Genomic DNA, 27,240 nt, shown 5'->3' with positions numbered 1-27,240 from the left:
ATGATGGATGTAATAGGTCAAACACTGATGAGATTCTTGAGGTGGCAGACACATACTTTCACTCACAAGCTTGTTTCCATTTTTTTATTTTTAATCCCTTTTTTTGCATGGAACCATTCTTTTGAATTTGTGATCCATTAGGATGCAATAACTCTTGCATAAGTCAACTCCTTTTTAGTTTTGATTTAGCGGGCCTTTTTCTGAAATATGATGCCCTAAATTTTTCCTAAGTAAATTTTTTAGGTTTTCTCTTGTGATATTTGATTTTGATTTCAAAAGTTATGACTGCCATGTTAGCTATCGTGTGCTTTGTATTTTCTCAGCTTTCTCGATGTTGGATGATGTATGCAAGGAAGAAGACATCCTTGAACCTCTTATCTATGCGATGATTCTCTTGTGATTATAATGCACCATTGACTTAATTGAAGAACTACCCCGCCCCTGGTTAAGATTAAGGGCTTTCTATTAATAGAAAAAGAAACCCCGACTTCTGGCTCGAGGGGGTTGACTATGGATTATCTCTTTATTTCTCCGGTGTTTTGGAAGTGAAATAATGGTTTACATCATCAGTCAGGTCTTACTATTAAAAGCATAGTCAGCAAATCCAGTTATTTATTACATCATTCTCCTCTTAAGTTTGTTAATGGTGAAGAGATGGAAAAGGTTTGATTGTTTTTGTATGATGGCATAAGAAAGAGTGAAAACGAATGGATTGATTCAAAAAACATACATGCTCATTTTATTAAAATTACTTTTCAAAGAGTACATATTTTAAATACAAACAACCCTTAGCAAAAAAAAAAGAAATTACAACTAGAAATGATAAAGTCTATTGATCCTAGGGACGAGCTTCATTGTTGATCCAACTGGCTTTAGGAGACACTTCTTGAAGTTCTTTCACTTGTAAAGATAAAGGAGTGACCGTTCAACAATGGGACTCCTTTTTGGAAGTTAATTTCCCGTTGTCGATCAGGTCTTAGACTTTGTGCTCACATCGGGAATTCTCGTCATAACTTGTAGGATATGGACGAGGAGGAAGATTGTTCGGTTGTAGTTCCACTAGGGCACCTCTAAGAAAAGGCTTCAACAATTGACCATAAGACTTTGGTATAGAATCCAAGTTTTTTCCAAGCTTCCTTTGTTGTGATTGATGGAGTGCATGAGGCTGCTGCTGAAGTAGATACTGTTGCAGCCTTTGTTGAGGCAGCATTATCCAGCGTCATCAAAGACCCCACGGGGTGAGAAACCCAATGGCCAAGACAAGACGACCCCTTACTTAAGCTTATTACTTTTTCCTCAAGCCTGAGTTTTGACTTCACACATGTAAGAATCTCTTCCACACGATGACAATATAATGAAACATATAATAAAAAAATATATGAAAGAAATAGAAAATAATAATCAAATAAATAAACAAAAAATAAACAAGCAAACGAAAAACACATAACCCTAAAAACCAAAGTTTATGACGAACTCTTTTTAGGAAAAGTATAATATCCTCCCCAATAGAGTCAGTAGCTGTCGCGGCTGGAAAATTGACAGAGTCGCCACCATCCTTTATTCGTTCATAAGGAACACAGAAATAATGATAAAACATATAGACTAAGGATGAGATGCCAGGTTCGGGAGTTGATTAAGTAAGGGGAAGGTACTAGGCACCCCTTACCTCCATTGTACTCAATGAGATTCTCATTCAATTATAGGGTTAATGTGTGTTTCTAGGGTGTTTTCTTTAATATTTATTAATTGCTTAATTATTTATGTTTTTACAATTTTTTTTATTATTTTAATAAGGGACGCCCTAAAAATATTTTTTTGATTATTATACTCGCTAGAGTCTTACAACTCTATGTCTACGTACCCTCAAATTTATTGAAGGATCAGAGCCTCGTAGTTCGTCTTAAAAAATATTGGTTGTTTGTGTTTATCCTTTGAAGTTCTCACGCATCGGGGGCGAGAAGTAATTGATTTTGAAAAATGCCTCAATGCAATAGGGCAAAGGAGTTATAGTTTGAGGTGAGTTTACATTGATTTTATCCCAATTGATTATTTGCAAAAATATAATTACTAATTTATTTAAGAAAAATGATATTATATATTTATTTAATGAAAATATTAAAAGGTTAATTATATAAACTCAAATACTATATTCCTTATCCCTAATTTTTTTATCCCTTAAACCCTAAAATTTCCTTAGAGATCTATCCCATGATTATCCCCATTATTGATTAAAAAAATAAAACAATAAAATATAATACTTCACTTATTTACGAAAATAAATATTATATACTTATATGACAATACCCCTTTTGATTGATTGAAAAAAAAATCAAACTATTTTGATTTAAGAAAGTAACCAATAGTGATATTATATATATAGTTTTTTTAACAAACATATTATAATTTTAATTATATAATATCAAAGACCATATCTCTTATCCTTGATATTTATCCCATGTTTTTATCCTTGGTTTTGATCCCTAAAAATTGTTATAGAGTTTTATACCATTTAATTATTGCCAAAAACATAATTATTACTTTATTTAAGAAAATAATTTAAAAGGGTAATTATATAAACCCAAGTATTATAACCTTATCCCTAATTATATATCCCTAAAATTCTAAAAATTCATCCATATTTATTGTCCCAAAAATTATCCTAAAGTTATTCCTAAATTATCACATAGTTATGCCATCAACTTTTATCGCTTAAAATCCTAGGATTTTATCCCATAACTTTATCCCATATTATCCCGACAACTATCACATTTAATTATTTTCAAAAATATAATTATTAGTTTATTTAAGAAAATGAATTAAAAGAGTAATTATATAAACCCAAGTATTATATCAAAACAATTATATAACTGAGGGAGTAAGGGGAACCAACCTGCAGGGAGGAGATTGTCTCTGGTTAAATAGTAAAATTCGTCTCTTTCTTCTACTCCTTTTTGCCCTACAGGGAGGAGGACTTCCCTAGTTTTCAACAAAGGTGTCGACTATTTTCTCATTCTTTCCCTTTTCTGCCTAGAACTCCTTCTATCTCCTCTTCTTATTCTCCTCTAGTGTGAGATTTTTTTTGTATGAATGTTGAAGGTTTATCGTTTGGTTGTTGTTGTTCTTCAATGTCAAGAGCAACAACATTGTGATAATGGGTTTGTAAACGGTTGATGGATGTTGAAATTTGATAGTGATGGCATTTTCTGTTATTGTTTTTTCGTGTAATATGTGCAAGTTGAAGCCTTTTTTTGGCGTGAAAAAATTGAGTCAATTTATAATAAGAGAAAATGTTAGAAACTTGATTAGTAATTAAGACAATTAAAATTATATTAGAAACAAAGTTAAAAAAAATTAATGATTTTTACTATAGGAAAAAAATATTTTTTGAATAGTTTTTCAAAATAAAATATTTTGAAAATATTTTTTATTTTAAGAATAAGATATTTTTGGATTTTTCGTCATTAATAACTATTTTTTTTTATTTTTTCAATTTAGAATTAAAGGTGAAATAGTTAGAAAAAAGTTAATGCCAAAGATTTAGAAACAAAATATATTTTTAGTTTTTTATATAATTTTTTTGGCAATGTTATAATAATAATATCATAACAAAAATAACTACATCAATGTTTTGGAAATATTTTAGGAAGAGATGAACATTATTTTTTAATATTTGAAAGTTTTGTGACTTCATCATTTTTCTTAAGAATACTAAATGTATAATTATCCCATAACTTTATCCATATTATCCCAAAAATTATCCCATTTAATTATTTGTAAAAATATAATTATTAATTTATTTAAGAAAATAAATTAAAATGGTAATTATATAAACCCTAGTATTATATCCCTTATCTCTAATTATTTATCCCTAAAACCTTAAAAATTCATCCCTATTTCTTGTCCCATAAACTATCCTAAAGTTACCCCTAAATTTTCCCATAGTTATTCCATCAATTTTTATCCCATAATACCCTAGGATTTTATCCCATAACTTTATCACATATTATCCCTAAAATTATCATATTTAATTATTTTCAAAAATATAATTATTAGTTTAGTTAAGAAAAAAAATTAAAAGGTTAATTATATAAATTCAAGTATTATATCAAAACAATTATATAACTGAGGGAGTAAGGGTAACCGACCTACGGGAAGGAGATTTTCTCCGGTTAAACAGTAAAATTGGCCTCTTTCTTTTACTCCTTCTTGCCCTGCAGGGAGGAGGACTTCCCTGATTTTCAGCAAATGTGTCGACTCTTTTCTCATTCTTTCCCTTTTGTGCCTAGAACTCCTTCTATCTCCTCTTCTTATTGTGAGATTCTTTCTTCCTTTTTCTCGATGGATGTTGAAGGTTTATGGTAGTTGTTGTTGTTCTTCAATGTGCAGAGCAACAACATTGTGATAATGAGTTTGTAAACTGTTGATGGATGTTGAAATTAGATAATGATGGAATTTTATGTTACTTTTTTGTGTGTGTAATTTGTACAAGTTGAAGCCTTTTTTTGATGTGTATAAATTGAGTCAATTTATACTAAGAGAAAATGTTAGAAACTTGATTAGTAATAAATGCAATTAAAAGTAAAATTAAAAAGAAATTCATGATTTTTACTTTAGGAATAAACTATTTTCGGAATTGTTTTTTAGAATAAAATATTTTGAAATTATTTTTTTATTTTAAGAATAAGATATTTTTGGATTTTTCATTATTAATAACTTTTTTTTCGATTAAGAATTAAAAGTGAATTATTTAAAAAAAAGTTAATCCCAAAGTTTTAAAAACAAAATTTATTTTTTTATATAACTTTTTGGTAATGTTATAATAATAATATGATAACAAAAATGACTAGATCAATGTCTTGGAAAGATTTTAAAAAGAGATGAACGGTATTTTGTGATATTGGTAAGGTTTGTGATTTCATCATTTTTCCTAATAATAACAAATACTATAATATTCCCATAACTTTCTCCTATATTATCCCTAAAATTATCTCATTTAATTATTTTAAAAAAATATGATTATTAGGTTATTTAAGAAAACAAATTAAAAGGGTAATTATATAAACCCAAGTATTATATCCCTTATCCCTAATTATTTATCCCTAAAACTCTAAAAATTCATTCGTATTTATTGTCCCAAAAATTATCCAAAAGTTATCCCTAAATTATCCCATAGCTATCCCATCAAATTTTATAGCTTAAAATCCTAGGATTTTATCCCATAACTTTATCCCATATTATCCCTAGAATTTTCACATTTAATTATTTTCAAAAATATGATTATTAGTTTATTTAAGAAAATAAATTAAAAGGGTAATTATATAAACCCATGTATTATATCAAAACAATTATATAACTGAGGGAGTAAGGGGAACCGAACTACGGGGAGGAGATTGTCTCTGGTTAAATAGTAAAATTCGTTTCTTTCTTCTACACCGTCTTGCCCTACACGGTGGAGGAGTTGTCTGGTTTTCAACAAAGGTGTCGACTATTTTCTCATTCTTTCCCTTTTCTGCCAGAACTCCTTCTATCTCCTCTTCTTGTTCTCCTCTGGTGTGGGATTATTTCTTCCTTTTTATTATGGATGTTGTAGGTTTATGGTTTGGTTGTTGTTCATCAATGTGATGAGCAACAATATTGTGATAATTGGTTTGTAAAGTGTTGATGGATGTTGAAATTTGATAGAGATGGAATTTTCTGTTAATGATTTTTTGGTGTAATAAGTACAAGTTGAAGCCTTTTTTTGGTGTGTATAAATTGAGTCAAATTATAATAAGAGAAAATGTTAGAAACTTGATTAGTAATAAAGGCAATTAAAATTATATTAAAAATAAAATTTAAAATAAATTAATGATTTTTCCTTTAGGAATAAAATATATTTGGAATTGTTGTTTAGAATAAAATATTTTGAAATTATTTTTTATTTTAAGAATAAAATATTTTTGGATTTTTCATTATTAATAAGTTTTTTTTCGATTAAGAATTAAAGGTGAAATAATAAAAAAAAGTTAATGCCAAAGACCTGAAAACAAAATATATTTTTTATTTTTTTATATATTTTTTCTGGTAATATTAGAATAATAATATGATAACAAAAATAAGTAGATCAATGTTTTGGAAAGATTTTAAAAAGAGATGAACTGTATTTTGTGATATTTGAATGGTTTGTGATTTCATCATTTTTCCTAATAATAACAAATAATATAATTATCCAATAACTTTCTCCTATATTATCCCTAAAATTATCTCATTTAATTATTTAAAAAAATATAATTATTAGTTTATTTAAGAAAACAAATTAAAAGGCTAATTATATACACCCAAGTATTATAACCCTTATCCCTAATTATTTATACCTAAAACTCTAAAAATTCATCCCATTTATTATCCCAAAATTTATCTCAAAGTTATCCCTAAATTATCCCATAGTTATCTCATCAATATTTATCACTTAAAATCCTAGGATTTTATCCCATAACTTTGTCCCATATTATCCCTAAAACTATCACATTTAATTATTTTTAAAAATATGATTATTAGTTTAATTAAGAAAATAAATTAAAAGGGTAATTATATAAACTCGGGTATTATATATAAACAATTATATAACTAAGGGAGTAAGGGGAACCGACCTACGGGAAAGATTGCCTCTGGTTAAACAGTAAAATTCGTCTCTTTCTTCTACACCTTCTTGCCCTACAGGGAGGACGACTTCCCTGTTTTCAGCAAAGGTGTCGACTCTTTTCTCAATCTTTCCCTTTTCTGCCCAGAACTCCTTCTATCTCCTCTTCTTGTTCTCCTCTGATGTGAGATTCTTTCTTCCTTTTTTTATGAATGTTGTTGGTTTATGGTTTGGTTGTTGATGTTGTTGTTCTTCAATGTGAAGAGCAACAACATTGTGATAATGGGTTTGTAAACTGTTGATCGATGTTGAAATTTGATAGTGATGGAATTTTTTGTTACTTAAGAGAAAAGGTTAGAAACTTGATTAAAAATAAGTTAAGAATAAGATATTTTTGGATTATTCATTATTAATAACTTTTTTTTTAATTTTTTGATTAAAGGTGAAATAGTTTAAAAAAAGTTAATGCCAAAGATTTAAAAACAAAATATATTTTTTTATTTTTTATATATTTTTTTTGGTAATGTTATAATAATCATATGATAACCAAAATAACTAGATTAATATTTTGGAAAGAGTTGAACCGTATTTTTCGCTATTTGAATGGGTTTTAATTTCATCATTTTGCCGAATAATAACAAATAATATAATTATCCCATAATTTTCTCCTATATTATCCCTAGAATTATCTCATTTAATTATTTTAAAAATATAATCATTAGTTTATTTAAGAAAACAAATTAAAAGGGTAATTATATAAACCCAAGAATTATATCTCTTATATTTAATTATTTATCCCTAAAACTCTAAAAATTCATCCCTATTTATTGTCCCAAAGTTATCCCTAAATTATCCAATATCTTTGGAATTGTTTTTTAGAATAAATCATTTTGAAATTAGTTTTTATTTTAAGAATAAGATATTTTTGGGTTTTTCATTTTTAATAAGTATTTTTTTTCGATTAAGAATTCAAGGTGAAATAGGTAAAAAAAAGTTTATGCCAAAGATTTGAAAACAAAATATATTTTATCCCATTTTATTTCTGTAGTGGTGCATTCGTGACCATCGAGCTATGGATAAACCCGACATCAATTGAAAAATCAGAGTCGCCACTGCGCCCTATTTGTTTTCAAAGGAAAAGGTAAACGTACGAACATAACCCAAGGATAAGAATTTTTCAAATCAAAACTAATAAAATGCCAGAGATTACAGGTAATGGGCTTGGTTACTCAAAGAGAAGGTATTAGCACCCAAAATGTCCTAGGTACTCCTAGGTACCCATGTCAACCCCTCAGATATTTATGTTTTGTGAGGTGGTATGTTGGATAGTAAATCTCTGTCCCAAAATGATTATACAATCTAAGAAAATCTACCTATCGACTTTTTCAAAAACAAAGGATTTCTTAAACTAATTAATTTAGAGTTATAAATATTATATACGGTAAAAGTATAATATATGTTACAACCCTTATTAGGTAAAAAGTGTCAGATGCCTTAAGGTTGTTAGGGTATTAAGAGCTAGTTGACGTGAGGTGAGAAACTATTGTATATGTGTATTTGTTGGTGTTATTGGTTGTCCTCCTTTAGTATTATAATACTGATGTATTTATAGATCCTCAGGGATCTTGAATCGAAGGAGACAAATCTCCATAGAATATAGAACCCTCAATGGAGTGGGTGGTTTACACCCAGAAGTTCAGGAGATGCACTTAAGCCTCACGACATCATATGTATTGATTGTTGACCGAGTACGCACATCACCTACAATCACATGTTATGGGCAGAGAAATGGGAAGTCGGGCGATGAATCCAAAAACAAAGGCGTATGAGCCAGATAATTGTCGTCCGAACTAATACAAGGGCAACTCGGGAAGGACAAAGCATACTCCCCCCGCCCTCTATAACACCCCAATTTTTTATATTTATTTTTATGTAGAGTTTTGGGAATGTTTTTAGTTTAATAGTTTAAATTGGTGAATTTTGGTTGGAATTAGTGTAGAAATGAGGATTTGTGGTTTAGCAGTAAACTAGATTTAATTAGATTTTTAATTATTTAATTAATAGAGAAAATATGAGAATATTAGCTTTAGGGTAGTAAAGTAGACTTTTGTAGAAATTAGAGAGGTGAGTGGAGCTATAGAGAATTGAGAGGAGTTTATAGAAATTAATTAAAATAAATGAGAATTAGGTTTTATTTATTCAAGAAAAGAAAATAGGGAGAGTTTGTTAGTACATGAAGAATTGTGAAAGAGACAAGGGAGAGAAGAGGAAACCCTAGGAGAGCAAGAGTACAAGAATGGAGAAATGACGACAAGGCAATATTGGAGCTAAATAATTGGAGTGTTCAGCCATTGAAGACCTCAATATTCATTAATTCTCATGAATTATTCTTCGAAACTCATGGTATTTACTTGTATTATTATGAGTAGCTAGATTTATTTTGATTAGGTCTTAGTAGATGAACTTAATTTTACTCAATTGGATCATATGATTATTTGATATTATTTGCATGATTTGATTATATTTTTTCTATTTAGTTACTTTTGTGCTTACTACTCTTTAGGAGTTGACGAACTCACAAAGTAAATTAAGATGAGTAAGAATTACTGACTCTAACTCTATTGGTCATAAATAAAGTAGTTTTTCAACTTAGTAATTAACTAGGGATAAGGAATTATAAGTTGTGACTAGGAAATTAACGCACTTAGATCGCCTAATTTTATTATCCAACTTGCCTAAGGAATTAAGGAATTGGAGTCCAAATGATTGATATGTACACCAAGATATTGGATACAATGGTATTCTTAATTTGCTATAAATTTATAAAACCTAGTTGTTTTCTCACCTAAAATTGTATTCAAGTTTTAGCATCTTCAACACACTCTCAAGCGAACCCCCGACTTTACTTTCCAAATAAACAAATTTTACCTTGTTAAATTGCACAATCCATGTGGAAACGATCTTATATTTTATTGCTTCAACTCGATTAGTTCACTTTCTAAGAAAGTCATTAAGTTTTTGTCAGTATTTCCAAAGATTGTTGAATCATTTCAATAAGCACTACTACGAAAAACTCATTTCACAATGGTTGGAAAAAGGGTACCATCACGATTGACCAACCATTGTGAGATAGGCTTTGGTTGTAAGTATGTTATTTTCTACCACGGGTGTGTGACCGTTTTGATAAACTAGGTAGCATGCTACCTATATCAATAGTAATCTTAAAAAACTATAGTGAAATATATAAAGGCCATGGGTTCAAAACTCAGTGAATATATGGTATCTAATTAATTAACGTGCTTCATATTATAATAATTATTATAAATAATCGTGGTGAAATACTTTGTTTTTATTTTATTTTATTTTATTTTTTCCATATATCACAAACCTATATTTTTTTGTACATATATTACCTAAATATTTTTTATACATATATTACCTAAATATTACCTAAATAAAAGCCTAATATATTTTATACATATATTACCTAAATATTTTTTACATCAAAGTTAAAAATATTATTTACAGACAAATATGTATATACTAGCATCATATCTTAAAAACATCAAATTAAGCCAAAATCATATATTTACAAACATCAAAGCTAAAGTCATACGTTAGCACCCTTTTCAAGTAGCGCATTGAAAATAAAAGCCTAACGTTTATGGACGACGTTTAAGTCATCGGGGGAGAAAGGTGTCCTGTCATTAAATGTCTACAAAAAAAAGTGAATAAAATTGAATATCACATGATTTGAAATATAACAGCAAACTTTAGCTAAAACATGTTATTGTAAACATTTCATGATATAATATATACCTGGTCCCAAGAACCAACAATGTCAGCAGAGACAATGTTTAACATTTGTTTCATTACATAATACTCATACTCATATCCCTTTGCTTGTCTCCTCATCTACAAATTTAAATACTTCATGAATATATAACGACGAATACATGTAACTATCCCTTTGTGTGTGTGTGTGTGTGTGCGCGAGCGCGCGCCAAACCACACTCTTAGGCTGATTCCAAACCACACTCTCAGGCTGATTCCATCTCCAACACCACAGACACGCCCACCATGCTTCTTTATTTTGATTGCTTATACTAATATATCATGTCGTGGCTCTGAAATAAAGGAATATTCACTGGCCGATTTAACCAACAAATTCTACACAACATGATAAAATATACATTGTTAATTACCAAAGCAATTTAGATAACTCATAACAAACGTATAACAAATCCAACTATTTTCTCAAAGACTAATCTTGAGGCATCTGAAGTGTAGTCTCCATTTGGTATTTGTCGAACCCTCTTCCACTTCTCATGTCATGATGATGAAAATGGGATGCGATCATGACTCGTGGGGTCCTCATCTCCTAGTTTTTGTATTTTTCAGCAATCATTATTTTCTCAAGTTTCCTATATTCCCACGAGACAATCTATAGAGGTAATTTTTTTCCTTTGTTCAATTGTCTTGCATCACTTTTAACCTGTTTTAAACATAGTAAAAATATTAACTTGCATGGTTGTATCTATATGGCGAATCCACCAAGACTCACTACGGGGAATTATTGCAGGAGAATTGATGTTGGACATATATTTTTAGGTTTTCAACCTATTAACCCTATTACTTTTCATATACATTTTTTTTTGTGTTTTTAGATTTAAAAGATAACTCGTTTGATGGAAAAGCTATCAGAGATCCTTTGTAGCTATTGCTCCTTTTTATGAGACGTGTTCGATATGTAAACCGAATGATGTAATTGAAAAGCAAGTTAGATTGCAGTTAGTTATTTGTTGTAGTGTTTTCCGAGTGGTACAATTTGGACATGGACCGAGTTAGAAGATGATTTCTATAGAGATTTTTCATTGATGCATAGTTTGTTGAAAGAAGGGTTGAAATTTCATGGTCTAGTAATCAAAATTGAAGTGTATAAGTGATATTTTTCTATAATGCAATACGTTAATCACTTGAAAAGCAACTGCATATATTAGAGCACTGCAAACCATGCACATATAACATTTATTGGAATTGTGATTTGTATCTTAGAAATCCAACTCCTAAGTTGGAAACAAAGATTGTTTATTTAAAGTAATGCATACATGGTTTTTGTTCTGGAAGCAGTGGAAACACTCTTCAACAAGTCTTTTTGGGTAATCTTAGAGAAAAAGTCTTCCGCTTCAGATTTAGAGGCAAAACACCATCCATATTCAATATCAGGATTAGGATAATGACCGCAAAAGTTACCGCTTCCTTTCTTCTTACAATCGGCATCAGACTCACATAAGTTAGGGTGTTCATCATTCGCCTTCAAGAAAACTCCAGATGGATTTCTGCAGTAACCAATAAATAGACCAACAGGGATACATCGACAGGCTGAAGTGCCACATGGTGGCATCTCAAATGGAGAACAAACCCCATTGCAGCTTGCTGCTCCTACGTTTTTTGTCAGGAACATACCTGCAATTGGCAAAGTCAACTAAAATTGGAACAACCAAAGATGCATGTATTATATTGGTAAGAAAGATGGATAAATTACGTACCTAATGTGGCAAACAGGACAATCAAAGAAGCGAGTTTAACAGAAGCCATTGTTTGATCGAAAGAAAACCAGCTACACTTGTTTTTATGAGACCTTTGTTTTATGTTGCATTATTTCATTCTTGTATGAAGCAATTTATAGAGACGTCTTCTTACCGTAGCTGACGGTAAATGTAAAAACAAAACGATATGATAATTAAGTTTTAATGCATGCATGAGGTTTTGGGCGGCTAGCGAGTGTGGCAATATATCAAAGTAAATCATGCATATTCTTTGGCAGCTATCTAGTGTGGCAATAGACCAAAGTAACACGGTGTGCATGATGTTTTGTGGACTAACAAGTGTAGTATCAATAATGCTAGCTTCCCTTAATAATTTGAGAAGCAGTGCAATGGGAAAGATAAAAAAATTCATTCCAATTTATTCTCATTTTATAGGGTAAATTATTAAGGAATATGTAAAGCATAGTATGGAGAAGCTACCAAGAACATTCGAATGAGATGGTAAAAAATATAATTATAATTATTTTGATTTTGATCTATTTTATTTTTTTAATGTATTGCATTTTTATCATAGTATTTTTTAAATTTACTTAATTTTTTTATAATATTTTTTTATATTTATTAATATTAATTTTTAAAAAAATTGAACTTTTCAAAACATGAAACCTTATGGTGTAGATCCTATCGCTCTTGGTAATGTCAACCATAGTGAAAGATATTACATTTCATCACAGTTTTTGAATACGACCGTGATAAAATTGTTTACTCATATATAAGCGAATTAATTCTCGCTTCTTGATAGTGTTCTCGTATGTCTCATAGGAAAACCCTAACATACATTTTCTCTCTTCTTCTTCGTCATTAGCTTTGATATTCTAGAGTATAGCCTCAATCTTGTTCTTCATTCATAAAGGTATTATTATTCCTTATTCTCTTCTTTTCGTGTATGTTGTTGCAACATGATGAACTCGATGTTCCAACATGTGTTATACAACATATGGTCTTAACAGTATGCCATGTTGTATGTTGTATGTTGCGTATTTTCTAATTGGTTTTCAATTGGAATTGATGCAGTTATTTTAGCAATGTTTTCTTGATTTGTTTGACATCTGGAGTTGTTCAAATTACATTTAAATGTCATTTAAATTAGAATTTCAATTAGAACAAATAATATTTTTTTGTTGGACAGATTTGAGGAGTAAATCACATCCAACTTATTCAACTATTTTTCGGACGAATTAAAAGAAGATGCACAAGGAGAAAAGGCCGGAAGACATTGCTATATAAGGAGACTCAATTCTTATTGTTTGATAAGATCTTTGGTGCGCAAGAGCTAGGTTCTTTGTGCTAGGGTTTAATTCTTTTGTTTCTTGTCTTCAAAGCTAGTGTCATATCTGGATTAGTATGTAATCTATTGTTGCACACCTCTATGATTCACTAACTTGACATCAAAGGTTTGTCTTAGTTGAGTTATAATTTTCAACATTGTTCATTGAATTGTAAACACCAATCATGGGTTGTGTGATCGAGAAGAACATGAGTAGTTTCTCAAATTTATGGGCTATCCTTAATAGAAAGTCACTACTTAAGGATTATACCTCAGTTGGTTATTAGACGAGTTGAAAACTTTGTCATAAATTTTTTTATTTGATTTAGTGTCAAGTGAATGATGGCTAAGGGGATAATAGTTTCTACAATCAAAAGTCCCCTGATCATGAACTATTCAGAGAGATGAAAAATCGAAGATCCTAAATGTTTGAATTTGTAATGGTAAACTTATTGTTCTTGAAGGAAAAAAAGGATTTGTATCCATGAGGTGAATGGTTCCTAGTGGATAATAGTTTCTATAAGCACAAGTCCCATGATAAAGAACTATGGAGAGAGATGAAAAATCGAAAATCCTAAAAGTTTGAATTGGTATTGGTAAACTTATTGTTCTTCAATAAAAAAAATATTTGTAGCCGTTGAAAGTTTTATAAGCATCGTATCCCAATTTTTGACCATTCCTATTTTCCTTTTTCAGGTAACTCAGAGTTTAGATTATTGATATGTTAGAGTCCTATACATCCTATTTTCCTAGGATTTTATCTCATAACTTTGATCCATATTATACTTAAAACTATCGCATTTTATTATTTTCAAAAATATGAATATTAGTTCATTTAAGATAATAAATTAAAAGGGTAATTATATAAACTCAGGTATTATATATAAACAATTATATAAACTTAGGTATTATATATAAACAATTATATAAACTTCCCATTTTTAGCAGAGGTTTGACTCTTTTCTCATTCTTTCCCTTTTCTGCCCTGAACTCCTTCTATCTCCTTTTCTTATTCTCCTTTGGTGTGAGATTCTTTTTTTTTTATGGATGTTGTAGGTTTATGGTTTGGTTGTTGTCGTTCTTCAATGTGAAGATCAACAACATTGTGATAATGGGTTTGTAAAGTGTTGATGGATGTTGAAATTTGATAGTGATGGAATTTACTGTTACTGATTTTTTGTATAATAAGTACAAGGTGTATCATTTTTTTTGGTGGGTAGAAATTGAGTCAATTTATACTAAGAGAAAATGTTAAAAACTTGATTAGTAATAAGGAAATTAAAATTATACTAAAAACACAATTAAAAAAATTACTGATTATTCATTATTAACTACTTATTTTAGGATTATTCATTATTAACAACTTATTTTTATTTTTTGATTAAGAATTAAAGGTGAAATAGTTAAAAAAAGTTAATGCCAAATATTTAAAAACAACATATATTTTTTATTTTTTTATATAATATTTTGGTAAAGTTATAATAATAATATGATAACCAAAATAACTAGATTAATATTTTGGAAAGAGATGAACCATGTTTTTTGATATTTGAAAGGTTTTTGATTTCATCATTTTTCCTAATAATAACAAATAATATAATTATCCCATAACTTTCTGCTATATTATCACTAAAATTATCTCATTTAATTATTTTAAAAATATAATTATTAGTGTGTTTAAGAAAACAAATTAAAAAGGTAATTATATAAATTCAACTATTATATCCTTTATCCCTAACTATTTATCCCTAAAACTCTAAAAATTAATTCCTATTTATTGTCCCAAAAATTATCCCAAAGCTATTTCAAAATTATCTCATAGTTATCCCATCAATTTTTATTGCTTAAAATCCTAGGATATTATCCCATATTATCCCTAAAATTATCACATTTAAAAAATATGATTATTAGTTTATTTATGAAAAAAAAATTAAAAGGGTAACTATATAAACCTATGTATTATATCAAAACAATTATATAACTGAGGGAGTTAGGGGAACCGACCTATGAGGAGGAGATTGTCTATGGTTAAGTAGTAAAATTTGTGTCTCTCTTCTATTCCTTCTTGCCTTACACGGAGGAGGACTTCCCTGATTTTAAGCAAAGGTGTCGACTCTTTTCTCATTCTTTCCCTTTTCTGCCTAGAACTCCTTTTATCTCCTCTGGTGTAAGATTCTTCTTCCTTTTTGTTTGATGGATGTTGAAGGTTTATGGTTTAGTTGTTGTTGTTCTTCAATGTGAAGAGCAACAACATTGTGATAATGGGTTTGTAAACTGTTGATGGATGTTGAAATTTGATAGTGATGGAATTTTCTGTTACTGTTTTTTCGTGTAATATGTACAAGTTGCAGCCTTTTTGGGGTGTGTAGAATTTAAGTCAATTTATAGTAAGAGAAAATGTTAGAAACTTGATTAGTAATAAAGACAATTAAAAATATATTAAAAATAAAATTAAAAAGAAATTAATGATTTTTACTTTAGGAATAAAATATTTATGAAATAGTTTTTAAGAGTAAAACATTTTTGAAATAGTTTTTAACAATAAAATATTTTGAAATTATTTTTCATTTTAAGAATAAGATATTTTTGGAATTTTCATTATTAATAACTTTTTTTTTATTTTTTCGATAAAGACTTAAAGGTGAGATAGTTATAAAAAGTTAATGCCAAATATTTAGAAACAAAATATATTTTTTATATAATTTTTTGGTAATGTTATAATCATAATATCATAACAAAAATAACTAGATCAATGTTTTGGAAAGATTTTAGAAAGAGATGAACCGTAATTGTTGATATTTGAAAGGTTTGTGATTTTATCTTTTTTCATAATAATAAAAAATAATATAATCATCCCATAACTTTGTCCTATATTATCCCTAAAATTATCCCATTTAATTATTTTCAAAAATATAATTATTAGTTTATTTAAAAAAAATTAAAAGGGTAATTATATAAACCCAATTATTATATCCATTATCCCTAATTATTTATCCCTAAAATCCTAAAATTCCATTCCTATTCATTGTCCCAAAATGGATGTTGAAATTTGATAGTGGTGAAATTTTCTGTCACTGTTTTTTCGTGTAATATATACATGTTGAAGCCTTTTTGGTGCGTAGAAATTAAGTCAATTTATAATAAGAGAAAATGTTAGAAACTTCATTACTAATAAAGACAATTAAAATTATACTAAAAACAAAATTAAAAATAAATTAATGAATTTTACTTTAGGAATAAAATATTAGTCACAAAAATTATCCCAAAGTTATTAATTATTTTTATTAATATAATTATTAGTTTATTTAAGAAAATAAATTAAAAGGGTAATTATATAAACCCAAGTATTATATCAAAACAATTATATAACTGAGGGAGTAAGGGGAACCCACATACGGGGAGGAGATTGTCTCTGGTTAAACATTAAAATTCATCTCTTTCTTCTACTCCTTCTTGCCCTACAGGGAGGAGGATTTCCCTAGTTTTCAGCAAAGATGTCGACTCTTTTCTCATTCTTTCCATTTTCTTCCTAGAACTCCTTCTATCTACTCTTCTTGTTCTCCTCTGGTGTCAGATTCTTTCTTCGTTTTTTTTGGATTGATGTTGATGGTTTATGATTTAGTTGGTGTTGTTCTTCAATATTAAGAGACACAACATTCTGATAATGGATTTGTAAACCGTTAATGGATGTTGAAATTTGATAGTGATGAAATTTTCTGTCAGTGTTGTTTTTTTCGTGTAATATATACAAGTTGAAGCCTTTTTTGGTGTGTAGAAATTAAGTCAATTTATAATAAGAGAAAATGTTAGAAACTTCATTAGTAATAAAGACAATTAAAATTATATTAAAAACAAAATTAAAAAGAAATTAATGAATTTTACTTTAGGAATAAAATATTATTTTTATAAAAATTATCCCTAAATTATCTCATAGTTATCCCATTAAATTTTATCGCTTAAAACCCTAGGATTTTATCCCATAACTTTATCCCATATTCTTCCTAAAATTATCACATTTAATTATTTTTATTAATAAAATTATTAGTTTATTTAAGAAAATAAATTAAAAAGGTAATTATATAAACTCAAGTATTATATCAAAAACAATTATATAACTGAGGGAGTAAGGGGAACCGACCTACGAGGAAGAGATTGTCTCTGGTTAAACAGTAAAATTCGTCTCTTTCTTCTACTCCTTCTTGCCCTACAGGGAGGAGGACTTCCCTAGTTTTCAACAAAGATGTCGACTCTTTTCTCATTCTTTCCCTTTCTTCCTAGAACTCCTTTTATCTACTCTTCTTTTTCTCCTCTGGTGTCAGATTCTTTCTTCTTTTTATTTGTATAGATGTTGAAGGTTTATGATTTAGTTGTTGTTGTTCTTCAATGTTAAGAGCAACAACATTCTGATAATAGATTTGTACACCGTTAATGGATGTTAAAATTTGATAGTGATGGAATTTTCTATGGCTGATAAGGGAAACTAGCATTATAGATACTACACTTGTTAGTCCACAAAACATTATGCACACTGTGTTACTTTGGTCTATTGCCACACTAGATAGCTGCCAAAAAATATGCATGATTTGCTTTGATATATTGCCACACTCGCTAGCCCCAAAAAAAACTCATGCATGCATTAAAACTTAATTATGTTTACCATATCGTTTTGTTTTTACATTTACTGTGTATGAAGGTGTCTCTATAAATTGCTTCATACAAGAATGAAATAATGCAACATAAAACAAAGGTCTCATAAAAACAAGTGTAGCTGGTTTTCTTTCGATCAAACAATGGCTTCCGTTAAACTGGCTTCTTTGATCGTCTTGTTTGCCACATTAGGTACGTAATTTATCCATCTTTCTTACCAATATAATACATGCATCTTTGGTTGTTCAATTTTAGTTGACTTTGCCAATTGCAGGTATGTTCCTGACAAAAAACGTAGGAGCAGTAAGCTGCAATGGGGTTTGTTCTCCATTTGAGATGCCACCATGTCGCTCTTCAGCCTGTCGATGTATCCCTGTTGGTCTATTAATAGGTTACTGCAGAAATCCATCTGGAGTTTTCTTGAAGGGGAATGATGAACACCCTAACTTATGTGAGTCTGATGCCGATTGTAAGAAGAAAGGAAGCGGTAACTTTTGCGGTCATTATCCTAATCCTGATATTGAATATGGATGGTGTTTTGCCTCTAAATCTGAAGCAGAAGACGTTTTCTCTAAGATTACCCCAAAAGACTTGTTGAAGAGTGTTTCCACTGCTTAATTTCGATATCCAGAACAAAAACCATGTATGCATTACTTTAAATAAACAATCTTTGTTTCCAACTTAGGAGTTGGATTTCTAAGATACAAATCACAATTCCAATAAATGTTATATGTGCATGGTTTGCAGTGCTGTAATATAGGCAGTTGCTTTTCAAGTAATTAACGTATTGCATTTTAGAAAAATATCACTTATACACTTCAATTTTGATTACTAGACCATGAAATTTCAACCCTTCTTTCAACAAACTATGCATCAATGAAAAATCTCTATAGAAATCATCTTCTAACTCGGTCCAATGTCCAAATTGTACCACTCGGAAAACACTACAACAAATAACTGCAATCTAACTTGATTTTCAATTACGTCATTCGGTTTACATATCGAACACGTCTCATATCAAGGAACAATAGCTACAAAGGATCTTTGATAGCCTTTCCATCAAACGAGTTATCTTTTAAATCTAAAAACACACAAAAAAAATGTATATGAAAAGTAATAGGGTTAATAGGTTGAAAACCTAAAAATATATGCCCAACATCAATTCTCCTGCAATAATTCCCCGTAGTGAGTCTTGGTGGATTAGCCCTATAGATACAATTATGCAAGTTAATATTTTTACTATGCTTAAAACAGGTTAAAAGTGATGCAAGACAACTGAAGAAAGAAAAAAAAAGTTACCTCTATAGATTGTCTCGTGGGGGATATAGGAAACTTGAGAAAATAATGATGGTTGAAAAATACAAAAACTAGGAGATGAGGACCCCATGAGTCATGATCGCAATCCATTTTCACCATCGTGACATGAGAAGTGGAAGAGGGCTCGACAAAGACCAAATGGAGACTACACTTCAGATGCCTAGATTAGTCTTTGAGAAAATAGTTGGATTTGTTATACGTGTGTTATGAGTTATCTAAATTGCTTTGGTAATTAATAATGTATATTTTATCATGTTGTGTAGAATTCATTGGTTATATCGGCCAGTGAAGGTTCCTTTATTTCAGAGCCACGACATGATATATTAGTATAAGCAATCAAAATAAAGGAGCATGGTGGGTGTGTCCGTGGTGTTGCAGATGGAATCAGCCTGAGAGTGTGGTTTGGTACATCTAAAAAAAGCTCCGAACAAGTGAAAAAATAAACGATTGAAGAATTTAGACTACTACAAATAATATATTTTAGCACATGTTTTGAATCCCATCATCAACGGTTTATGTTTTTATTTCTTTAAAAGTTGTGTTTTTCTTTTTATTTTCTTTTTAATTTTTAAATTAATGATCTATTTCTTTGGTTATATTTAATAAACGAGAGATTAGATTATCATATTTTTCTATAAATGCACTCGTTAGTCATATTTTATCCTAAACCTAACTTATACGTGACTGCTCCAAAGTCTTACACATCATTCTCTCAGATGGATTACAAGACAAAAAAAATGTTCAATGTTCTTCAATATTGACCAAAACATTTTCTCACATGATTATGTTGATGGTGTTGTTGTATTTTTGTAATAAACTTCATATGTTGTCAATCAAAGAAAATATTGAGAAATTTATTCCTTTCCTCGGTTGACAACATTGAGAAATTTATTCCTAAAACACATAATCTATTTCTCTTTAACATTCTCTTTCATGTTCTCTGTCATGTGAAAACATTTGCAATGAAAAACATTTGCTCAAGATAATGAAATATCTCTGGGATGGATTGCAAATACAGAAGAAAAAAAATCTCTTAGTTGGAACAAACGTCTAATAAATTTTTTGAAAAGATGTGTTGTTCTCCAAGAATCCATTATCAAACTCTTGATTTGTTTAAATAATTTATTTTATTATTTTGTGTAAACAATATAAATATAAAAAAAAATCCCCTCTATTTTTAACAGAAACCGAGAGGTATGTGGCGCTTGGGTTGGAACATATTTTATTGTTTTTTATCTAAAAAGAAACAGATTTTACCTCAGTGTTTAGTAATAACCGAGGTAAATTAATTTATTTAAACATATATTATTGAGGTAAAATATAAGTGTATTTCTTCACCGTCCTTAAACAAATCTTTTTCATCCATTTAGTGAGTATCAACGATCAAGACACTGTCATTAGTGATCCTCATGAAACCTAAAAGCCTCAATATAAAAACATTCTAAATATTAGTGAATCCGCAAGAAACCCAAACGTTGTAAAACCCATCTATGTTTAATCAGAGTGTTATATTAATGTGATAAATTGCAAGATAATAAAAAATGGTTTTTAATATGTTGTTCGTGAGAGTATTGTATTTACTTTGCAAGTGATGCATTGCAAATGCAAAAAATTATTTGGGTTCAATGTTTGTATTCTTAAATAATCATAAAACTGAATATTTATTTGATTTATCTAACTTTTTTTTGTTTTATATCAGAAACAAATGAATGCAAAAGCAATAGAGAATATATTGCATTCAACATTTTATCTTCCTCAAGATCAATTAAATGAGGATTCCCCACTTTTCATGTCACTCTTCGTTACCTCAGCATTGTAACCAAGGTGAAATTCATTTCGCGACCGACATGACATGTATTATTTATAGTAGTGATAAGAGGAAGTTGGTAAGTCAAAAGAAAGATTTTCAAGTATCGTTAGCAGCAGAGCAGGAAATTCGCATGAAAGACATGAAAGAGTTATATGAGGTATAAAGAATATTGTGATATATGATAGATATATTTTGTTTCGTGCTCATGTGTTGATATCTGAAATATATGATATATATTGTGTTGATATCTAAAATATAGAGAATAAACGGAACCGTCCCAAAGTGTACACGTGAAAATAATGATTAATTACCTCAAAGAATTGTTCTACATGGCGCAAGCACAAAACGAATTGTTCTACATGAAGATAAAACACAACTAATTCCTTTAAACAAAATCCATCATACACCATATATATATATATATATATATATATATATATATATATATATATATATATATATATATATATATATATATATATATATATATATATATATATATATATATATATATATATATATATATATATATATATATATCATGGTTTTCAAGTTCATAACAACAACCATAATCAATCATTTAGTCACAATAATCATGAAGAATATAGCAAAACACTTGTTCATGAAAATCATCATAATCAAGAAAAAACATTCATCATATAGCATGAATTCTTATAGTTACCCTAGGATTCTACAACCTTAATATCTAGAAGTCTTAGAGTTTATAACTAGAATCCACCTTAGAAATAGAAGAGAATGTTGTTGAAGATGGTGAAATGATGAAATGAAGATGATGAGATGAGATGGTGATGAAGTGATGATGATGAAATCCATATTTTTCTCATTCCTTCTTCTTTCCACTAGCTTTCTTCCTTCTTCTCTCAAGTTCTTCCTTTCCCCAATTGAATTTTCTGATATATATATATATAGAGAGGAAATGAATGGTACAAGATGGGTAGGAATTTAATGATAAGTTAAAGTATTTAGTGTTTTATTTTCATGATCTAGTAATCAAAATTGAAGTGTATAAGTGATATTTTTCTAAAATGCAATACGTTAATTACTTGAAAAGAAACTGCATATATTACAGCACTACAAACCATGCACATATAACATTTATTGTAATTGTGATTTGTATCTTAGAAATCCAACTCCTAAGTTGGAAACAAAGATTGTTTATTAAAGTAATGCATACATGGTTTTTGTTCTAGATAGAAACATGTGTACACCATTAATTGGAAGAACTTTGTGGATAGAATTAAATCTGGTAGTAGAAACAAATATCCCAAGTATTATTAACCATAATATTTGGTCTATTAGAGAAATTGACTCATTATTAGTTGTCGTACCTTGAAAAATGAGAACGACCTCGCGAAGCGCAATGACACGCTCGCGGGATGGACTTAACAGAGTCGCCATCGATCTTTATTTATTCACATAGAGGGAAAGGGAAAATGTTGAATAAACCCCTAAAGAAGAACAAGGATAAGGTCTTCGCAACCAATATCAGGATTCGGGAGTCAGTTACGGAAGGGGAATGTATTAGTACCCCTCACATCCGTTGTACTCAACGGGAACCATTTGGTTAGTTGTACGTGTTAGTGTTTATTTATAATTTAGGCTTCTCGAGTCATTAAGATGGTAAAGAAGAGGACAAAAGGTTTAATTTTTTATTAGTGAGCCTGGCAAGATTTTGCAATCCTGCTCCTACGTATCTCAAAAGAGAAGTCAAGGCACACGTAGTTCAAGGTAAAAGAGTTTGTTTATTGGTCAATTTTAGTGAAAGTTATCTTGTATTAATCGACGGAAAACATTGTTTTACCCAAAACAAGTAAGAAGCAGACATTTACAAATCACATTCACGTCACTTATCTCAACTCAATAGTTGTGGATGAAACATTGTTTTTCATCTGCTTAAGACAAAATGTCTTTCGTTTCCGAAAAGGTTTTTGATTGTGCCAAAAGGCAAAAAAAAAGTTTGAATGAGTTTGATGTATTTTTGGCGATGGCGAGAGCTTGGATTAGCGAGATATCCATCTTGAATCCTAGTCTCAGGAGCTCGTGGTATTCACCCCGTTCCATTTCCATCTTTATTAAGAAAGTGTTTTGAATATTTTTATGTATTTTGAAGTTTTATTGGGAAAACGCACTCGATGTTGATCGAGGTTTGTTTATGGTTATGAAAAGAAAGTTGAAGTGGTTTTGTGGTTTGAAAATGATTTGAATGCGGGTGGTTGATAAATTGAGATAGTGGGAACAGTTTGAAAAGAAACGTTTCAAATGAGTTGATTTTGAAATGATTTTAAAAATAGCTTGACGTTGGATCAAGCTTTTGACTTGCCTTGCAAAATAGTTTTGAAAATGATTTTGGGTAAGTAATTAGAAATGAATTGAAGTCGATGGTTAAATATGATGAATAAGATTAATAACACGGAGGGTGCGAATTGGATCACGAAGGGGTGCAAGTTCATGTGTGGGGACACAAACTCAAGCATAAGGCGTAAATCAAACGCCACAAGAATAGAATGTACATACAAGCATTCAACAATGATAAAAATAAATAATAAAAATAAATACGAGAACATATACCATATTTACATCATACATCCACAAAAAAAGAATCGAAAAAGTAAAGCGAAACAGAAAGTGCACGGATTAAAATCATGACACAAAGACGCGGATCAAAGTCGCGTACGCGAAGACGTGCAAAGCTACCACGAGAAATTAAGTCGGATCTAAACATAACGATGTTGGATCGTTGAAAAATGAGCACAAATCGAAATAGCAAATTGCTAACGCGTAAGCGATCATTGCAAGTCGAATCAAGAAATAATAATATAATAAAAAAATCAAATTAAACCATAAAGTTGTGAATCGAAACGCGAATTGGTAAGCGCACAAAAAACGGTTCGCCGGTACACTAAACCATCAGACGCGTGTAAAATCGAAATACAACAACAAAACAAATATAGAACCGCACATAAAACAATAAAAATTAACCAATAGCTTGCTACACTTAACGTGATCATCACAATATGGATCAAAATCGTGCAGATCTAAATTTATCAAAAAGAAACACAAAAAAATAAAAAAATTTAACATGCTAAAAAAAACAGTGTTGCTAGCGCAAGAATGCAATCATCGCAACCGAATCGAACCAACACAAATGTCACGCATCATGCACACGAATATGCAAACAAAGTATCGACATGATTCGATCCGAACAATATCACAAAATAAAACATATATATATATATATATATATATATATATATATATATATATATATATATATATATATTCAAAACACAATTCAATTGTATAATATAAAATATCTTTCCTCTATAAATGTAGCACACCGAATAATTCAAAATATTAGTTCCTCTCAAATCATGACAATGTGGTGGATCAGGATTATAGAGAATAAACAATGTATACACACATGTTTTACTATCATATGAACATGATATAAAGAAAATGCGACCAAAACAAGTCAAAAAAATTAAACGAGCACACCAGGTTAAACTATGTGAAACGTAGATTAATATAATTGACGTCTGCAAGTTCGATATTGAAATTTTTCATCCACTGATTTTACGCACAGTTGACATTTAGTTTGACCGATCTGTCTGTAAATCCGAGAAATTATTCTGACTGGAAATTTGGACATTATGCATGTTATGATATGCATATGATATTAATGATTCGATGAATGCATTGATTTGGCGATTCATGGTCAAAATTGGAGTATGACATTAGTGTTACCAAAATGTTCCAATTAATAAAAGGTCAGTCCCAAATAATATTAATTAAGTTAATCTGAATAGACTATTCTCTTTTTCTATTGCAACTAATAATTTTTAGAGCATATAGAAACTCAGTTAATATTAACTAATATGAGTTTGAGTATTTAAGAAAATATGGGATATTACAATTATTGTTTAACTTATAAAAAATAAAATTCAATCAATATACAATAAAATTTTAATTATGTAAAAATAAATAAATAAAAATAATTTGTTAAAAATTGAATTAAATATATTCTAATCAAATAGTATTTTTTTCTAGCTAAGATATAACTATAAGTATTTATATCTTTACATACTACTACCACTACCATAATAGGTGGAAACAGATCACCTACTGCGGATCTGTGTAGCGGTCCCTCAAGCTGCTAATCCAATGGCGGAAAGTTTATACAAAAAAATTTGTTTAAATTTTATTTTATTTTATGAGTGAGAAAAATTGCACTGTGATTTGAGTAGACAGTAGACAATCATCATAATCATGAAGAATATAGCAAAACACTTGTTCATGAAAATCATCATAATCAAGAAAAAAAACATTCTTCATGTAGCATGAATTCTTATAATAACTCTAGGATTCTACAACCTTAATCTATAGAAGTATTAGGGTTTCTAACGCTTTAGAAATAGAAGAGGAGGTTGTTGAAGATGGTGAAATGATGAAATGAAGATGGTGAGATGAGAGGGTGATGAAGTGATGATGACGGAATCAATATTTTTCTCTTCCTTCTTCTTTCCACTAGCTTTCTTCCTTCTTCTCTCAAGTTCTCCCTTTCTCCAATTGATATATACAGAGGAAATGAAATGGTACAAGATGGATAGGAATTTCTATAGAAACATGTGGACACCATTAATTGGAAAAACTTTATGGATAGAATTAAATATGATAGTAGAAACAAATATCCCAAGTAATATTTGTTCTATGAGAGAAATTGACTCATTATTAGTGTTACCAAAATATTCCAATTAATAAAAGGTCAGTCCCAAATCCTAAATAATATTAATCTTAATTCACTATTCTCTTTTTATTGCAACTAATAATTTTTAGAGCATATAAAAACTCAGTTAATATTAACTAATATGAATTTGAGTATTTAAGAAAATATGGAATATTACAATTATTGTTTAACTTATAAAAAATGAAATTCAATCAATATACAATAAAATTTTAACATTTTAATTGTGTAAAAATAAATAAATAAAAATAATTTGTTAAAAATTTATTTAAATATATTCTAATCAAATAGTATTTTTTCTAGCTAAGATATAACTAAGTATTTATATCTTTACATACTACTACCATAATAGGTGGAAACAGACCTCCTCCTGATATGTGTAGCGGTCCCTCAAACTGTTAATTCAACCGCGAAAAGTTTATAAAAAAAAATTTTCGTTCACTGATTTTACGCACAGTTGACATTCAGTTTGTCTCATCTGTCTATAAATCCGAGAAATTATTATGACTGAAAATTTGGACATTATGCATGTTATGATATGCATATGATGTTAATGATTCGATGAATGCATTGATTTGACAATTCAAGGTCAAAATTGGAATATGACATTAGTGTTACCAAAATGTTTCAATTAATAAAAGATCAGTCCCAAATAATATTAATTAAGTTAATTTGAATTCACTATTATATCTTTCTATTGCAACTACACATAGAAACTCACTTAATATTAACTAATATGAATTTGAGTATTGAAGAAAATATGAGATATTATAATTATTGTTTAACTTTAAAAAATGAAATTCAATCAATATACGATAAACTTTTAAAATTTTAATTGTGTAAAAATATAATTTATTAAAAATTGATTTAAATATATTCTAATCAAACTCGTATAACACAATAGTATTTTTTCTAGCTAAGATATACCTATAAGTATTTATATCTTTACATGCTACTACCATAATAGGTGGAAAGGTGATCACCTCCTGCGGATCTGTGTAGCAGTCCCTCATGCTGCTAATTCAACCGCGAAAAGTTTATACAAAAAATTTGTTTAAAAAAAAATTATTTTATGAGTGAGAAAAATTGCACTGTGATTTGAGTAGACAGTAGACAACATAGGATAGGAGAAGATCCAAATCCATAATAAGTTGTCCACAAACCATCATAATTATTGAGTTTATTCATTTTTAAAGTAATGGTAATGAT

General features: G+C 29.2%; 2 protein-coding genes and 1 long non-coding RNA gene across 3 annotated transcripts; 2 read left to right on the top strand and 1 right to left on the bottom strand.

Annotated features, from left to right (window-relative positions):
- Positions 1–11,587: 11,587 nt before the first annotated feature.
- Positions 11,588–12,337, bottom strand: LOC127122104 (albumin-1 D). The gene is made up of 2 exons (XM_051052507.1): positions 12,169–12,337; positions 11,588–12,085 (listed from the first exon to the last, which is right to left on the bottom strand). Exons 1-2 carry the CDS (start codon positions 12,215–12,217, stop codon positions 11,712–11,714), a joined length of 423 nt encoding a protein of 140 aa, XP_050908464.1. The 5' UTR covers positions 12,218–12,337; the 3' UTR covers positions 11,588–11,711.
- Positions 12,338–12,569: 232 nt separating this feature from the next.
- Positions 12,570–13,763, top strand: LOC127122115 (uncharacterized). Its single transcript, XR_007803506.1, has 2 exons — positions 12,570–12,669; positions 13,358–13,763. It is a non-coding gene; the product is annotated as an uncharacterized LOC127122115 (long non-coding RNA).
- Positions 13,764–18,167: 4,404 nt separating this feature from the next.
- LOC127122079 (albumin-1 E) lies at positions 18,168–18,921 on the top strand. The gene is made up of 2 exons (XM_051052488.1): positions 18,168–18,334; positions 18,417–18,921. Exons 1-2 carry the CDS (start codon positions 18,286–18,288, stop codon positions 18,758–18,760), a joined length of 393 nt encoding a protein of 130 aa, XP_050908445.1. The 5' UTR covers positions 18,168–18,285; the 3' UTR covers positions 18,761–18,921.
- Positions 18,922–27,240: the final 8,319 nt, after the last annotated feature.

Source organism: Lathyrus oleraceus, chromosome 1 (genome assembly GCF_024323335.1).
Source record: "Lathyrus oleraceus cultivar Zhongwan6 chromosome 1, CAAS_Psat_ZW6_1.0, whole genome shotgun sequence".
In the NCBI taxonomy this organism is placed as follows: Eukaryota; Viridiplantae; Streptophyta; class Magnoliopsida; order Fabales; family Fabaceae; genus Lathyrus; species Lathyrus oleraceus.
Note: the sequence above shows the minus strand (reverse complement) of the source record. Positions and strands in the feature narration are given on the sequence as shown.

Coding starts and splice junctions, on each gene's coding strand:
- LOC127122104 (XM_051052507.1), bottom strand. CDS start 12,217: ATGGCTTCTGTTAAACTCGCTTCTTTGATTGTCCTGTTTGCCACATTA. Junction 12,086..12,168: donor TGTCCTGTTTGCCACATTAG/GTACGTAATTTA, acceptor TGCCAATTGCAG/GTATGTTCCTGACAAAAAAC.
- LOC127122079 (XM_051052488.1), top strand. CDS start 18,286: ATGGCTTCCGTTAAACTGGCTTCTTTGATCGTCTTGTTTGCCACATTA. Junction 18,335..18,416: donor CGTCTTGTTTGCCACATTAG/GTACGTAATTTA, acceptor TGCCAATTGCAG/GTATGTTCCTGACAAAAAAC.